The sequence below is a fragment of the Tubulanus polymorphus genome, chromosome 7 (genome assembly GCF_964204645.1).
Source record: "Tubulanus polymorphus chromosome 7, tnTubPoly1.2, whole genome shotgun sequence".
NCBI classification, from domain to species: Eukaryota; Metazoa; Nemertea; class Palaeonemertea; order Tubulaniformes; family Tubulanidae; genus Tubulanus; species Tubulanus polymorphus.
The window spans coordinates 1513016-1531052 of NC_134031.1; the positions used below are offsets into that span (position 1 = coordinate 1513016).

General features: G+C 39.3%; 1 protein-coding gene across 1 annotated transcript; it reads right to left on the reverse strand.

The window, feature by feature from the left end:
- Positions 1–459: 459 nt before the first annotated feature.
- LOC141908433 (uncharacterized) lies at positions 460–16164 on the reverse strand. Its single transcript, XM_074798482.1, has 17 exons — positions 16083–16164; positions 13077–15139; positions 11387–11594; positions 10706–10896; positions 10158–10343; positions 9659–9884; positions 9425–9573; positions 9008–9084; positions 8121–8247; positions 7238–7420; positions 6997–7160; positions 6304–6524; positions 5822–5960; positions 3877–5439; positions 3581–3784; positions 3286–3391; positions 460–2667 (listed from the first exon to the last, which is right to left on the reverse strand). Exons 1-17 carry the CDS (start codon positions 16162–16164, stop codon positions 2515–2517), a joined length of 6042 nt encoding a protein of 2013 aa, XP_074654583.1. The 3' UTR covers positions 460–2514.
- Between the last annotated feature and the right edge of the window lie 1873 nt (positions 16165–18037).

Consider the following 18037-nt stretch of genomic DNA (forward strand, 5'->3'; position numbering starts at 1 on the left):
TTGGAAATCAATAAAATAATATATACATTAAAATATGATTTGTCTGTATTTTAATGAAGTAACCGGGTACAGCTAAGTTATTCTTTAAAATCTATGACTGCCACAGTAGGATTCACGTGGAAAAGTAATGAATAGCCACGAGCGACACGTAACAGCGTTACATAATCTAGACCTGAAATACTCAGTTGACCTGGTGGAGTCTGGATAAAGAAAGTCTTCCAAGAAACGACGGCTGTACATTGTGTGATCCATATAGGCTATAATGATATTCAAATCCTTGTAGGGTCATATATATGTAGTAGGTCCAGGAACCGAGTTCAATGTTTAGGATAGGATTAGTGTGTTAAACGTGCGTTCAGTTGAATGATGATCAGTGGATATTGGTGAAAAGAGATTGAGAAAAAACAAACATAAACAACTCAGTTATAATAACGTATAAAAGGCTAGCTGCCTGTATTTTTGGAATATGTTTGATTTTTATCCACAAGATCTTAATATCGGAATGTCTGCATCTTACATGATTGATTGAAGAGCTGTCTCTGGTTATAACGTGTACCAAAACATCATATCAAAAATACAAAACAATACTGAGAATTACAAATAATACAATAACAACAGATTAATTTTATATATTTATAAATATTAATATTAAAACAATAATTATAACTATTTGATCGAAGGTAATGTCACTGGCGTCATGTCTATATACAGTACACTCCACCCAAGTCAGATCTGTTCAACCCTGATGTTTTTTAAATATTTATTGTGACGCTATATATGAAATATTGGGACAAACTCAAGTTATTACTCAAGTTGGACATATTTTTACGGCCCCAAATGATCCAACTTGAGCGAAGTCTACTGTACATGTATTAGGATCGTTTTATTTACAGAAGTTCAGAATAAATAAACTACACATAATTCAGAAAGTATTCTGATCGAAAAAAGATTTCAAATCGAAAGTGGCACTAATTGCTTAGTTGAGGTTAAACATCAAAAGGGTTTTGAATTGTTTAAGATTTAAAACCATCATGCATTAAGAATGGTCTCGAATCCAAGCCTCGACTGCATAACTTGCCCCATAAAAGACAAAAAGATAACCAGGGCCAGGAAAATCAAAACGCTTTCTCCGTTAGTGGCAGTCGAACTGGAAGAATTCAGCTGTGTTCAACTGTACTCGAAATGACATACGAAACGACAAATTTAGATAAAAACCACACCAAAAATCATCAATGATCTGGTTTGATGGCGTTGGGAAAAATTGCAGGAAGAATTAAATACTAAAAGATGCTACAGTAGGTGTACACATGTACATAGTTTCTAGTACAGATGTACATAGTTTCTAGTACACATGTACATCGTTCTAAGTTAGCTGAGCTCTAAAAACAGTAGCGATGATTATGAACTTATTTACAAATGAGACACATTAGAAGAGAGAGTAAATTACTGGATATCTATAGCACCGCAGCTTCAGTAGAGAGAAACGGAGAGCATCGAAACCATGGATTCAACGTACTGATCTCTGGACACCTCCTCTCTCAACCATGGCTATATCGGCACTCGACATACACAGCAGTGTTTCTAACTATATAGAAGTATCACAGACTAAAAATATCATCATTTCATTCAGCATTTTAAAATCTATTCCATGTAACAGTATTATTGCTTATCTCTATGAATAAATATATACCATCATACGACTCGCATTGAATTTGTTGAACTGATTGTTCATTTCTAGCTAAAATTGTATGAAAACAAAACATGAAACTTTAGAACAATCAGTTTAAAAAGAGATCTTTCAGTAACATGCATGTATCCTACATCAGGAAGTAACACCTCAGGACTCAGTTCCAAGGTTTTTGAGTTAGATTTTACTCAGAGTGTAATGAAGTATATCGTAGTAAATTGTAGAATGATATTTCAACTTACTGAGGAACCAAGTCCAGGTACATGTATATCTATAAACGAACTATTTAAAAGTAGCCCCTTGAATTCAATAGCACATTAAAACAAGGAAATCGTAAAACCCTCATGGTACAAAATGTCACCTTCATAAAAATCTTTTAAAAACGTTTATAAAATATTTGATCATCAGTCATGAAAGCACCCTTCAATTATTACTTTGTCAACAGTTTTAATGGTCTTGAGAAAAAGTAGAAACCTAAGAGCGAAATTCCAGAGTCCGATCTGAGTTGTAAAGTCGTGACTCATGTCCTGGGACCGGTTCCATATTCAAGAGTCAAATACAAAAATTCATCATAAATTCTAACACTGATTGTCTTACGTTGTTAGATTGGCAAGTATTGAACTGAGAAGTTCTTAGACTGATCTTTAATAAGTCTAAGCCATGACTATGGAACCAGCCCCAGAAGTCGTCATCAATCCTAAGACTATAGTCTTATCTTATTTGATTGGCTATAGAACGAAATTGGTCATAGACTGGTCCTGAATCTCGAGCCATGACTGTATAACTAGTCACAGTGCTGCAATTTTCAGTATTTTTCATTAATACTTTTAAACGTACAATTGTTGCATTGAAATCGATCGTTTGACGTCGTCGTGTAAACTATCACGTATTTTACCCGAATGTTGTTCGATATCCTTCGCTAATTTCACACAACTATCCAACAATAAACTGCTACCGGTTTTCACAGCATCTTTAGATTTCTGTAAATAGATGAAAAATTCATCCACATTTAAACGGCACAATCGAGCACAACATTAATCGAATTCATTAGTTAATTCAACAATGAAGTCAATACATTTACAGTACCGGGTAAATTGGGTTAAGCATAAAACTATTTGTATCAAAATATTACATTTATTGGTGAATGAGAAACTAAAAGCATTCACAGCAATTTCCATTAATTCAGTCATTATTTCAAATTAGGTGTAAATTCTACTTGTCATAGAAGGCATTTTCAAAAATCAAAATATAGTGTATGTATATGATGGTTATTTTCAAAGGGTAAATGATTACTGATTAGAAACACGAAGCAAACAGCAATGAATCATTAGAAAGAGAAAATTTAAGGGTCAGTTCCACAGTGGAGGTTCAGACCAGTCTAAGACCATCTTAGCTCAATAAATGAAACAAGTCTTGACTGTCTGAAGATCTAAGACAACTGTGGACTCGATGATTGTGCAACTGAGCCCCAGGGCTCTTGATTCTTAGAAAGCCTGATATATTAGATATTAAACAACAAGTGATCTGTTTAAATGCACTAGAGAACTGCACACGCACACACACACACACTAGAGGTCGGGTATATGTACCGTACTTACATGTGGTTTAATATTATGGGTTACACTTTCTGAAGCAATGCTTTCATTGTCAGAAGTAACGACACCCAACGAACTTTTCTTTAAATTACGCGGTAGACTTGCGCTCCTACATGTATAGTAAAAATCTATTACATGTACTATCGATACATGTACATGTGCACAATTATTGATTGATCGAGTGTAAACCAATTTAGTATTTTATAATTTTAGTAATTTATGTGATTGTGAATAACGTCTATCGTTTCCGTTTTTGTTTCTAAGTTACGCGGATTCTTAAGCTGTTCTATTTTTTTACCTTCTCGAACCGCGTTCGAATTTCGATCCGGTTCCCGATTTACGATCCGATCGTCTGCGATGACCGTGACCTTCGTTTTTCAACGATTCCGAATATTCGCGAACGAAATATTTCACGTCTTTTTTCTCCTCGTAAACGCGTAACGGCAACTGTATGAATTTTTCGGGTTCAGGTTTTTGAGGCGGTGCTGATTGCTGATTGGTGCTATATAAATATGCAAATTATTGATATATAAATTATTCGGGATTTAACGCATATATTATGATCGGTATTGTGTATGAAGCCGAGTATCTTACCTATGGACGGATGATTGTTGATTTAAAGATGGCTGATAGGCAGCTACGTATGATTGCATCTGTGGCTGCTGGTGCTGTGTATATGCCATTGGTACGGGCGATGCGCAGTATAAAACCGGTTGTTGCTGCATCTGTATTGGTACCGCTTGCTGCGCCATCCGTATTGGTACTGGTTGTGCTACTGGTTCAGGTGGTATATATGGCTGTGGCGATGGTTGTGGTGCGTACGGCTGTGGCGATGGTTGTGGTATATATGGTTGTGGCGATGGTTGTGGTATATACGGTTGCGGTATCGGTTGAGGTGGTTGCGCGATAGGTTGCATCATCACCGGAGATGGCGCCATCACATGTTGAACAGGTATCATCATAGGTGGCGTTGCAGCCAGTGCCTGTGTTGTTTGTTGCGGAGATGGTTGATAGGTCGGTATTTGATAAGCCGGTATATGTAGCGGACTCTGAGGAGGTGGATAAGGTGGATGGTAATAGTTTATTTCTGTATGCGAGTGTTTTCCCGATCCACCGCAGTGCGGACACGGTATCGATCGCGTCTGCGTCGACTGTCGACGATCACGTGATCGGCTCCGTCGTCCGTCCTCCGAGTAAGTATCGCTTCGTTTCTCAGATTTATGAATTTTATCCATTGAATACGAGCGTCTGAGATGTCGCGGGGTGCTGTGTCCCGTAATGCTGCTGTCGCGATCTCTTGATCGCCCGTCTCGTGATCGCCCATCTCTCTCCTGAGATCGCCCATCTCGTGATCGCCCATCTCTCTCCTGAGATCGCCCATCCCGATCACGTGATCGCCCATCTCTCTCCGCTCTATCGCGTGATCGCTCGTGATCTCTAGCCCGTTCATCTCGACTGCGATCTAGCGATTGCGATCGCGACAGGTACCGATCGTATTTCCTCAGATGTTCGGGAATCGCCGAACGACTCGGCGAGGGCGCCACCGGTGCGTCGTTTCGTCGAGCTCGTTCCGGCGACTCGTAACGTGTCGACGTTAGATTCGTAGCGAACGCTTTCATCGGAACACGTCTCGGCTCGCGGGACGTATCACGACCGACCGGCCCTGGTGGCGGGCTGCGGAAATAATCGAGGGAACTGTTTTGAAGTTTTTTCAACTGTCGGTGATCACGTTGCGATAAATGATCTCTGATTTTACGTTCACCTCGTTCGACTCCGGCGTCCGCGTCCTCGCTCAGATAATCATCGTCCGACGTGATTCGACTGTCCTCCGTTATACGTCGTAACCGTGACGTCGATTTGTTATTGTTGTTATTTCTCGTCGAGTATTGATCGTACGAATCGTAATCGTCTGCCGAAGAGTGACGCCCTCTACCGCGCTGATTTTCGAACTCCGGTTTTACGTTTTCTTTGATTTGTTCCCGCGACGATCCCGGTGATTGTTGAATATTAAACCGGCCGTATTGCTCCATCAGAGCTGGATTCCAGTATGGTGGCGTCGCTGGTACCGCCACGGCCGGTATCGTTATCTTATCCTGTTTTTTCTCCAGATCTTGTTTCAACTGATTTATTTCTTCTTTCAGCAGACGGATTCTCTCACTACAAATAACAATCAATCATTCAAAAATTGTGAAATTTCATATATCGGAGCAGCCACTTTGACTTCCTTCTACCCGACTATTCCCTGACATGCACATGTTGTTTTCCCTGACTTGATCTACTAAGATTCCAAGCAATGTAAGGCAGTCAAATACGTAAGACATAGACAGAAACTGTTTGATTATACGCGTGATCTAGCAATCTCAACAAGTTTCCCTGCTTTATGCATTTTAAAAGATTCCCTGATTCTTTGGAAAGAAAATTCCCTTACTTTTCCCCCATTTCCCGGTAATTGGCCACAGTGATATATAACAGTTTACTCATAAAGTTATAAAGATATATAAGCATAAGGATATTTCATCAGAATGTATTTTTGTTGTACCTTTTTCCGCTTCTCTGAGTTTCTGCTCCTTCGCTTTCCGAAGCGTCGCGATCGAAGTGACGCGAAGTCGGACGCGAGGCTCGTTTATGCGGAGGACTCCTCGTCGTGTGTCGATTCTTCTGACGACTCGGTGCACTTTCTGAAATCACGACGATAAACAATTAACTATCGAAGATGGAATTGAAAACTAATCAAACAAAATGAGGACACTTTTATTTGACTTTTCCCCGACTATTTCCAGACATGCACATGTCATTTTCCCTGACTTAATCTGTTAAGAATCCAATCAATTAACGCAGTCAAATACGTAAGACATAGATGGAAACTGATTTTATGCACAATCTATCAATCTCAACAAATTTCCTTGACTTTTCCCTTGATTTCCGATTTTTTTCCAAAATTCCCTGACTTTTTTTAAAGAAAAAAAAATCCAGATTTCCAGGCCCCCACCCTGTGAAGTTAATTTAGAATTAGATTATTACCGGAGGCGACTGATGAGAGGCTGCGTTGTTGTTTATTGCGTTGTAACGGAGGTCGCGACGTGTGATCACGAGCAGACGACATATCGCTATCGGTCCATTGTTGTTGAGGTGGAGGTCGTATCGCAGCGACCGGTAGAGCAGACGGACCGGGAGGAGGAATACTCGTAGGTTCGTCAGACGCTTCTTTAATCGGCGTCGTTGGTTGAGAACCGTTTTGATGCCTGTTTTTCAAAAACAAAAAAGATATTAAGTTAAATAACAATCGAAGAAACAATTCCGAGTCCGTGTTGTAATGCTAATACAAAATCCCACATTGAGAACAAAAAGAGTTCAAAATGTTTCCTTGAGCTTTAATCAAACTTTTCATGATAACCTGAAGTCATAGTCAGGATTTCACTTAAAGTCATCTTCAGGAATATTGTATTCCTTGAGCAAGTATTTCGTTCAAAGTTTTGACAATATCCTAATAGTCATCTTAAGGAAAACTATGAGGATATAGTGGAAAGGTCCAATTAACTATAGCTCAAGTAAACTTGTAATCCTGTAGATGAATATTAGGATCTAGTCCAAACATTGAAATAAACTTCTAGTTCAAGGAAACATTTTCAGACTTAATTTCTTAATCTAATCAGGGGATTTTATACCATTCAGGTTTTTCAGTAAAGATTTAATTCAGGAAAGATTTATTGATACCTTTCTTGAAGCATCTGTTGATATTTAAGTCGAGCCGATCTACTGCTCTCTGAACCGATGAATCCACTATCAGCATCCAGTTCTCCGGGTCTCAGCGTTTTCTGGCCCGGAGTTGACTGACTGAAACTATCCGGAGGACTACTGTAACTGTTACCATCACTCGTCTGAAATAAACATTTAAATAGAAGTGATCGGAAAAAAAATATAAATTCAATTCTAGACTTCGAAAGATCAACAATACCTTTGGTTTATTCTTCGTTAAACTGTCATTGCCAGGGCGACCGAGACGTTTATTCAGATGCTCCGTCGAGTACGGGTCATCGTCTATGTCATTGGCATGGTAACTCATCAGTGTTGCTCCAACCGGAATCTGCATACCGATTTCATTGCGTTGACTTGAATTCATTGAGAAATTCGGCAACTCCTACAAAATCGAAAAACGCACCCGTGAAATTAGAATCTCTCAGCTGTAGTGAATGCGTGTAATTTGTCAGTGTATGCAGATATACTATGAACAATGGTTTACGCACGTTTCCTGCCCCTAAAGGCAAATGTAAATAAATGCTGCCTAAGCCGGCATGAAAATATTTTATGAGGCTTGAAAATCATTCCGATTAAATATCTTTAAAGATATTGTATTTTTCTAATACCAACTTGATTAAAATTTTGATAAAACCAAATCCACCTTTAATAATCTAACTTTTTTAGACGAGTGAAAGATTATCGGACAACTTCAACAATATGATTTAGAATAGTTGATCATGTATGTAAGGTTGTATAGTTTATTGAGTGGAGAGGGAGTTATGGTCGACCATAAAAAGGATTAATGAAATAAACAGTTAGAGTTGATAATAGTAGGGATTGTACCTGTGGAGTTCTCACAATAGCTTATTCTAAAACAGTTCTACATTTTATATACCCCAATATAACCAGTACATCATACAATTAGAAATAATCCGCACTCATTGCTTGGATTTAAGATCAACTACCGGTAGTTGTATAGCCAATCTAACAACTTAAGACCGCCTTTGGACTTAAGCCTCGACCATTGAACTGGCCCTGGAATCTGAATCAATTCATATCATTTTAAACTGATTTGTTTAAGTACATGTAATGCTACAAACCTCTTTATAAGACGAATCCTGGTTCAGATAATTAGATTCCGGAGGTGAGACTGCACCGGGACTGAGTTTATGATGATCTCCGGGAGTTGATTTCACCGGACTAGATGGTTCAGTCAGCGTACCAGTACTGTCAATCAAAACACAAACATAGTCAAAACTACTTCATTCAGATTAAATCCTAATCTAGACAGTATGAACAGTCTACTGGTAGACTGGTGCATAATTATCAGCTATGATCCAGATTAAGTTGGTTTTACCCGATACAAGAAACACTAAAACAATCCAAATACTACAACATACAATGCTACTATTGTTACTTGAATTCACAGATTAAATATGAATTAGTTATGCCTCAAAATCGTCCTCATGTTTTCTATATATCAACCACAAAACTAAGGAGAATTTAGGGCAGGCATATACAAGATTCATATTGTCTTATTAGATATTAGGTTTGAGGCGTCTGCCATTTTACTAGGCATACTGGGGCATGTTTGAATAGCTCTGGTTTTTTCATTCATATATTTCAGCTTCGGCGAAGTTTGTATTCGCGAAAAGCTGAAAGAAATCTGATGCTTGTTTTAGAAGTCGTTTATCTAGTAGTACTACCCGGCGGTATCTATACACTGATTCATTGATTCAATGTCTATCCGTATAACGACATTTCTGAATAGTGAAAATATATTTGCCGAGGGAAAAAAACTTGTTTGCGCGAAATCAAGTAGGTCGCTTATAGAAACGCTCCAACAACGGATCAATTATCGAATATAATGGAAAAACGAGCTAATTGGTGGAACGGTATAAAAGACACCGGAAACTTTCTCTTTCATAATGAAATATTAAGCAGTACTCTATCCATTGACAAGAGCTTCTCGCTGAACTGGACTAACCTTTCGTCATCAGATAGTGAAGGCAATCGGTGTAATAATGATGGATCAGGAGCCTGGTTATATAGACGCAGCAATTTCTACAAAATAGAAAACATTTCTAAAATTGCTTGGAATCAGTTTTGTTAGAACCACCTACACAATTACACAAAATTTACCAGGTGCAAGAAATTACAGAACCCGGCCGGGTATCATAAGACTGTTGCATTCAAATTTCAACCTGGCCTTAATTTTAAAGGGATCATTAATTCCAAAATCAAATTAACATGAACTGAATTCATGAAGAAATTGAATGAATAAAAGATTTACAGGGATTGTGACAGATATGTCTAAAATAGTCATTTTGAAAATCAGTCACAATTTCTTAAAACTTTTAAAGAACTTGGTCCAGCGCGTTCAATATGAAACGTATTCCGTTACCTTCGTCAATGCATCAATGTCTTTATCTCTTTCGGGAGTTTTCGGCATTTTCTTCATTCGTCGATACAAATCTAACAGAGCGTTATAATCTCGCTGTAACTGACGCCATTGAGGGTCAAGGTCAGCGCCGTCCATTGTCGTTTCAACGGCTGCGAAAAAAAAACAAAAGTCGAAATTCAAAATCGTTCTGACGTCTAGAATTAGAAAACGGTATCAGGTTCAAACGTCACGTACCGATACGGTCGCCATCTTGCATCACTTTATCAATGGGTGTTTGCGGTTGGCTGTACGCGGAGGTCGCCATGTTTGATTTACTAAAAGATGGCCGCTGTAGTTGCGACATCGGGCGACCCATATCCTGAAACGGTGTCCGTCGTTTCGCCAGTTTTATGTTATCTTCAACTTTCTCGTGTAAATCATCGAGTTTCATTCCCAACCTGAACAGATCACCTTGAAGTGTCTAAAAATAGAAAATGGAAAGTGCATGAGGTAAAAGTTCAGTGTTAGATCATAGTTAAGATACCCCTGTCCAAAAATTCCCTGATTAGATTATAAGATATTCTTCTCTATGGGGGCTGTTTCTTATCAAGAGGTTCTTTACCTAAGATCTAAAAGAACCCAGTAAGGTCTATTGCTAAGTCTGCTGTGATGTTTATTGTAAGGACTACTGTAGGATCTACTGTATAATCTACTGTAAGGACTACTGTAGGATCTACTATAGGATCTACTATACCTTATCATCATCGAATTCATTCTCAGGTCCCGACATATTGAGTCGTTTCAGTAAATCTGTGTCGTCTTTAGCTTGTTTGTAATCCTCTTGTAATTTCTCGTAATCGGCTTTGATTTTATCCCAAATACGTTCTTGTTCTTCGACGGACAATTGTTCTTCCTCGAGCAAAACACGAAATGATTCCATCTGAAATAACGACAACGAATCAGTTACATTAAACGATTCATGGATTTTCCAAGAGGTCTAAATACGATTAACAAAGTCTTTCCTAGTTAGAAGCAATAAGATATTTGCAGCTTTCTGAGTCTTAAATAAGCAAAAACTGTATAAAGCTAAGGCCTGCATATATATTAGCAGTGTACTGACTGAAAGCCCCTTTCATAATCTTGTTACTGCATTAAGAGTCAGGATTTTAAATATAGCTAATACTGAATCTATAAAAAGACTTGTTCATCGATCAACTTGTTGTGGAGCTGTTCTCAGCTGAACTACGGTAAGAAGCTTATGAGTAATAACTGTAGCAGCTCGTTTATATTCACACACATTACCTGTTCAGCTAAACTTTGAGCCTGGAACATCAAACTCATTTTGATGCTGTCGCCACTACCGGTTACTTGAACGACGGGATCGCTAGAGAACTCTGACGGTTCCTCTAATCCATCCATATCAAAATTCACCGGAGTCATCTGAGTGCTGTGAGATTGTGCGAAGCCGTTCTGTGACTGCGGACGACTGCCTCCTAAAAACAACACAATCATCGTGTATTTCCTCTACATCTAGTTTAAATGGTAAAACTTAATTCCGAGATATTTTATGACTTTAAAAATTGAAATATAGCTCCATCCATTGAGCATGTGTATGTACCCAGTGTTATGCTGGAATCCTGCATTATGATATCGCGGCTGCTAAAAGAAGCAAGGCTTTCAATCCGCCCAAAAATACAGAAACTTTAACTTAATCTTGATGTAATCTTACATTTTTCACATTAGCTCAATATATTTCAATGCAATTATCAGCATTGATTGAATATTGACATCCACCCTGTTAGGAGCAGCAGATATCTTATAAGAGCTGGCTGATTCTGATTCTGAGAGAGGTGGATGCAAAAATGAAAGGGGTTGCTGCCCCTTTAAAACCTGTAGTGGAAAACACTGAGCACCGGTACTGAGGGAAAACCAGGTCGATCTATGAAACCCCTTCTTGTAAAAAGCCATCATTATGTGGCCTACCTGTAGCGGTGTGATGAATGTCACCCATTGAGAACGCTTTCTGTTTACTAGGAGTAGAAGCGATCATTCCGGCCTGCGTCATGTGACTGATATTGAACGCCGATACGTGGTGAGCAGACGGAACGTGACCGGTCGAGAACTGAACCGGCGTCGGAGAATCGGAATACAAGTTCAGTTTAGCACCTAATCTCAACTGATCGATCGTTACCTGAAAAACAACACAAAATTCATTTCATAATAATAATCTTACGTATATAGCTCACTCCTATAAATTATAATCAGTATGATTTACATCGGTTTTCTAGATAAACATGAGCTGATTAGAAAAATGATTTAAATAAAACACTTTGAGCATAAATAATACTTAAAATTAACAGGGCCCGTATTTATAGACTGGTATAACTTTTAACCCGGGGGTTAATACAATTCATTGTCAATTAAGTTAGCCCCCCCCCCCCGGTTAAAGGTAATACCAGTCTATAAAACCGGGCCCAGGTGACTAAGATTAATAACAGTCCTTTTTCTTTAAAAAAAAACTTAGTTTTCAAATTCTTCTTAAAACGTTGAATTGATTTACTTTATCTAATACTTAAGGGCAGTTGGTTCAAAAAGACAGGTGCTATAAATCTATATGCCCTGTCACCTCTTTTAGACTGGTTTAACTGGGCCTACTAAATGACTTGTCTAAAACAAACTGTGTAATTGGAATTTAACATGGATGTTGTGTATATTATTGGATGATTATGTGGAAAATTTTGTGTTTAATTAGAAATTTGATACGTGTATCAAAAAACACAGAGGAATGATAAATGAGTTTTAGAAATCAGTGATAATTTGACCTGACGACACGTGACATGTGACACACCGACCGACCGACCGTTATTAAGAATTTGTTTCGCTTGCTTGAACTAACAGTAAAATCACATAAAGTGTAGATTTAATTTTCAAAAGACGAAGACAAACTGTATGTACATATGTGATAAATGAAGCGAATGCTTTTGAAAGGAATTCGGATTATAAACGAACAATGTCGTGAGCTGCCTTATACCGACCAGTACACTGTTCACATAGCTGCCCGGTTTGTGTCGTTAGCTGGCTGAATTTCAAATTCATTTCGTCTTCGCAGCAAATGTACATTGAAATATGGGCAAAGTCATTAAATATAGCGAACACCTTACTTCAACTTATCAACACACAAACACCATACAAACTGAATGATTTCAAATGAAATTTTTTAAATATCTAAACATAACTTGTCCCCCCTTTAACCAACTGCATCCAGTTCCACATGTCTTACCTCAGTTTGACTCTGGAGTCATGAATTTTGGAACTGAATTCCCGGGTATAAGTCTAATATGATCGATCTGATTTCTGATTGACAATGTGGGTTTTATATCACGCTACATCAACTGCTACTAATGTCTATTTCAACTATGCTTCAGAAGACGTTGGGTGGCCCTAGCTCAGTCAGTTTTGGTGGTACGATGTACATACCTGATATACGTGTCAATAGGACCAGTACAATTATGGGCAGTTGAATTAAAACATCTATTCTTAATCCATTTATACTGTATTGAAGGATTGCAAAAGAGTCTTCATTGAAAAGGGTTGAAGAGAGAAAAGTAACCCGACACCCTCTCGAGCCGGGTTGAAATAAACATTTAGTCTAAATTGATTTCGTCAGACTTACCTCGGCTAATGCATATTTCGTAAGTAATTTATCGTAATCATCCTGTAATTGTTGAATGACTTCGTCTTGTTGTTTTCTCGTGTGACCCTCCGCTTTCAGACGTTTGCGTAAATCACGCTGCGTTACGTCTAAATCGGACTCGGAGTTTTCGCCGGCTAGCGCCGTTTTATCTAAATCTAAATTCGGAACTCGTTGCTGCGATCCGCCGCCGCCGCTGCTCCTAGTTTTCATCGGCCCCGTTTTAGATTCATTCTTCGGTTGCGATCGTATTTTATAAGACGACGGCGTCGTCAACGGGTCGGATTTCTTTTTTGGCGGAGATTTCTTCGTCGTTTTATTGTCCTTTTTCGCGCTCTTTTTCGCCGGGGTACCCTTACTACCGTCCGAGTCGGACGCGTGCGAACTCACCTGACCGCCCGCGTTCTTACCGGTTTCCGTCGGTTTCAATTTCAAATTCGGTATCAAACTATCGCGAGAACCGCGTCGAGAACCGCCGCGACTCAGGTTTAAACTCTGTTGCGAATTCGATCGCGATCTCGCCGGAGACTGACCCGGTGTACGTCGTTTCAACTGCGGGATTTTACTCAAACTCGGCGACATACGCCTGGATCCGGGCTGCGACCCGTGCCCGGAACGCCCCGAGTGTTCGGCGGGCGACGCTGATTTCGCGTTGTTGTTGAACTCGGTGTTTTCGGTGTTCTGTAAGAATTCTCCCAGTACGTCTGCTTCGTCGTTTAAACGTCGTCGTTCGGCCTCGATGTGACGCTGAACTTCGGTCGCTTCGAATTCGATCAACGAATGAGCGATATCTCCGGCGTGACTGATCTCGGCTTCGTTCTCCGCGTGTTCTAACATCTGTTGTTTAATCAGCTGATCGACGGTTTCCGCGCCGTCCTCGCCGCTCTCGATGAACGGAATCGACGCTCCGTAATCGATACTCATCGGGAACGCGGAGACCTCGGTTTTCACGGCCGCGACTCGGTCGTCGTCGTCCTCGCGGATATGACTCATATCCTGGAATTGATACGGCGGATCTAAATCCGAAGACGGCGATTGTTTTTTCGAGCTCGTTTTCGGAGATGGCGCCACCGCTGCGTACACGCTGTCCTGCGACGGTCCTTCCACGTGGATTTCCACCGGTTGAATCATTATTTCATCCTCAGGTTCCGTCGTCGTTCTATTCGTCTCATCGTCTGCGAATTCGTTCTCCGGCTCCGACGCCGCGACTCGTTCGTTCGCGACCTCCGGCTCCGCTTCACCTTGAGAATTCAGGTATTTATCGAGGAATCCTTCGTCGCGATCGTTAACGGTAGGATTCACGTGACGACCATTCGGAACGCGTTGATCGGGCGACGGATCGCGATCGTAACGCTCGAGATTCGCGACCTCCAGATCCATCTGATCCTCGTCGGCCGACGTGTCGCGACCTTCCTCTGACTCGGAGCGCATATCGACGGAGACGGCCGACGATCGGATGATCGCGTCGATCACCGCCTCCGATTCACGTTTCAGTTCATCGATCGGGGAATCGAGATCGACGCGTTGTTGTCGCTGCTGCTGTAACGCCGGTACCGGCGGAGACTGCGACGCACGCGGAGATCGTATCGGAGTCCACGTCTGCGGAGTCGTCGTAGGTGGCGCCACTTCGAATACGCTATTGTTGCCGTGCGACGGCGTGCGTCGTTTCAACAATAACGGATCTAAGAAGTGATCGTCTTGCGGATCGGAATGTTCCTGCGAACTCTGCGTTTTCGTTCCGTCGCGACTATCCGGAGCAGACGCCGCATGCTGGTGCTCGAGGTAATTATGAGGATTCACAGACCTCAACGACTCTTCGAAATACGAGATTTCCTTCGTCGAGTAATCGCTGAGATTCAGACTCTTCTCGTCGAGGGGGTGCGTGCCGTCCGATAGGAACTCCGGTGCTGATAACGCCGGTTTATTAAACGGATCCGATAGTTTATTAGACGGAGTACGTCCGATACCGGAGTCGGTGTGCTGTGTTAGATACGGTAACGGTTGACTGCTATCCTGATATATACCATTCTCATCCAGCGGGATTCCTGCAAGGCACGACCAAATCAAATCTATCAATCAAATGTTCGAAACCGATGGGAGATTAATGAGCTTAAGTAATTTTTGCGGCCAGAAGCAATAAATATTGGGAAATCACTATCAATTCCGTTCACATCACATCAATATTTTATAGTCATCAATAATATGAATATTTAGCAGGATATAAATGATTGCAGCGCAGGACGTTATAGATCAGAGAATCATTGAAAAACACATCGTTAATCAATCAATAATTTCTATATGAAGTGATTTCCTATTTAATATTGATCTGTAATGAATCGATATATTCCATTAATAGCTACGTGTATTTCATGAGCAAAGAAATCTAGTTGAGACCAAAAGTAAATACGTTTTGTTTATTGACTCTGAGGTCTTATGAAAATATTCACTAATCACGGAACTGAGCCGCGCACTGAGTATACATATAATGATTATTGTTGGAATACATGAAATTCCTGTGACGGTGCAAAACACTTGATAATGAATAGAGACCGGCGCAGGCGGAGCTAGTCTAGGTTCATCTGAGAGGAAATAATATGTTTACGCAGGCCTCCAGTTGGGATTCCTACTAAGTTACCAAACTTCTTTGATAACAAAAACCTGTTTGTCATGACAAATATCTAAAAGTTTGACATAAGAAGAGTTATGGAAATAAATACCGCACATTTTTTGGAAAATCTGATCTGACTTCAAATAAATTTGAGTTTCGCTTTTCTTGAAACTGTGAATCCAGTTCTACAGTTACGAGTTTACTAAACTCTTGTTCATTTTTAGAGTTAACTCTAATTGAATTTTTAGCTCACAGCTGTGGAACAGGATCCTCATTCTGCATCAAATTTGAGTTTCCCTTGGCCTTATTCTTTAAACTCTTGATCTGATTTATTAAGTTAAAAACATTAAACTTTCCACAGCAAAGAACTCGAAACTCACCGGAACTTTGTCGACGCCGAAGATCTTGAAGAATTCCGTCTTCATCGACATCAAAGTCGTCCAGATATCGAAATGAAGCCATAATTTATTTGAACCCTTTTTATCACAACATATCATAGAACTTTACATCCTGAAATATGAATATAAAACTAATTGTCACAATCATTTAGAAAGAGTGAGTGAAATCAATGTGTGATTCAGAGTGCACAAGTTACTTGACATTTCTTGAATAAAATACATTTACATCATCTGAAAAATCAGCACTTCGAAAACTTAGATTTTACGTCTTAAGAGAAATGATTTTACCTTTGAGAAAAACAACTTTGCTCAGGAAAAACTCATTATTAATCCATTAAGAAATATTTCAATTCCATTTTTATGAATTCGCTATTTTAACGACCAAAGCGCAAATAACTGCTTAAATCGAAAAACGTTTTAAAATCGTTAATATTTCGCAGGGAACTTCGTTAATTTCCCAAATCAGTTTAATTCCACTTGACACGACAAACAGCGCATAGCGAATAGCTGAATACCTGTGCTAGATCAGTGAAACATGAATTGACTTGCGCAGTACACTTAAAGGTTCTTTATGACACCGGGCCACGCACATAGACAATTACACACTGGACTCCTGCCAATCAGTACATACTGATCCTGTATTGTCAAAAAATCAGTTATTTACAAATTATGATGACTACTCACTTGAAATTAGCGGTCGCTTTGTAATTAATGAAATTATAGCCATAGGGGAAATCGGTGGTTGGCCTGATGTTTGGCCTGGAGTATTTGTGGTTTTAAATCGCCCAGGGGCGATTCCGATCCATGTCAACTCATATACTATCTCGATCATAGAAAAAATAGTGTTTAAGAATTATTTGGGAAAATGAGAAATTCACAATTCATTGAAGACAGTGAACTGTCTTGGGAGACTCGATGAAGTATTTCCCAAGAAAACTTTAGTCAACATTGTCGTGTTATGTCAAAGTTATGAGAAAAAAGTAGTGAATTGTGTAAAGATTGACAGACATGCACTGATTGAGCCAACCTACCTAGGTTAACATAATAGTGGAAGAGCCGTGTACTCAAACAGGGAGAAAAGATTAAATGATAAAAAACCCCTGATTTCTTAATAATAAATCATGCTTCTAGATTTGTACGTAATGAGTTTTTATCATATAGTTCTGTCTTCATTCTATGGGAGAGAGATTATTCAATTTCTTCTGAATTATTAATTACTCTATAAAACTGAGTTTTTATAGAACTCTAAAACGAATAGTAAATCAATGCTAATTGAATCCTATAACCTGTGTGTTAGAATAGAAATGTTTATGACACGTTTGATTGGAACGCCTCAAAACAATTCATTCACACTTCAATCCTTTCAGACAAATACTGAACTACTGTTTAACCAGGGAAGTGTCTCATCACACTTCCCTGGTTTAACCAACAACAATATAAGGAGATTAGTTATCATTTTAACCACAACAGAAACCATAACAAAATCATCATGATTGAGCAAAGCCAACAAGGCACCTCCCCGGTTAAAACCCCAAAATTAACACAGTTTTGCCTAAAAAAAAATCTATAAAACCTGAAGTACTCTGATTCTTAAAGGGTTGATTGCTAAATAATATAGAATTCCTCAAAATTCTTATAAAATACCTCATTTACCCAGCACAATGACAAAGTAACTTTAACCTAGACCCATTTTCATGAAAAAGAGTTCAACTCAACTTTTGGTTCAATCATGAATTTATTAAACCAGATTAGGCCTATACGTCCATGGTTTAATTGCAATCAAGACCTACTTCACAATGAACAATTTCAACTAAACCAATTTAAACATAAACTTTCTCATACTGAAACCCTTAACTTAAAATTCAGCGTCTAAAACAGAATAAGACCTATTCCTATAATTTTTTTCCTTTTAAAGAACTTTTGAACCAGGCTGATTA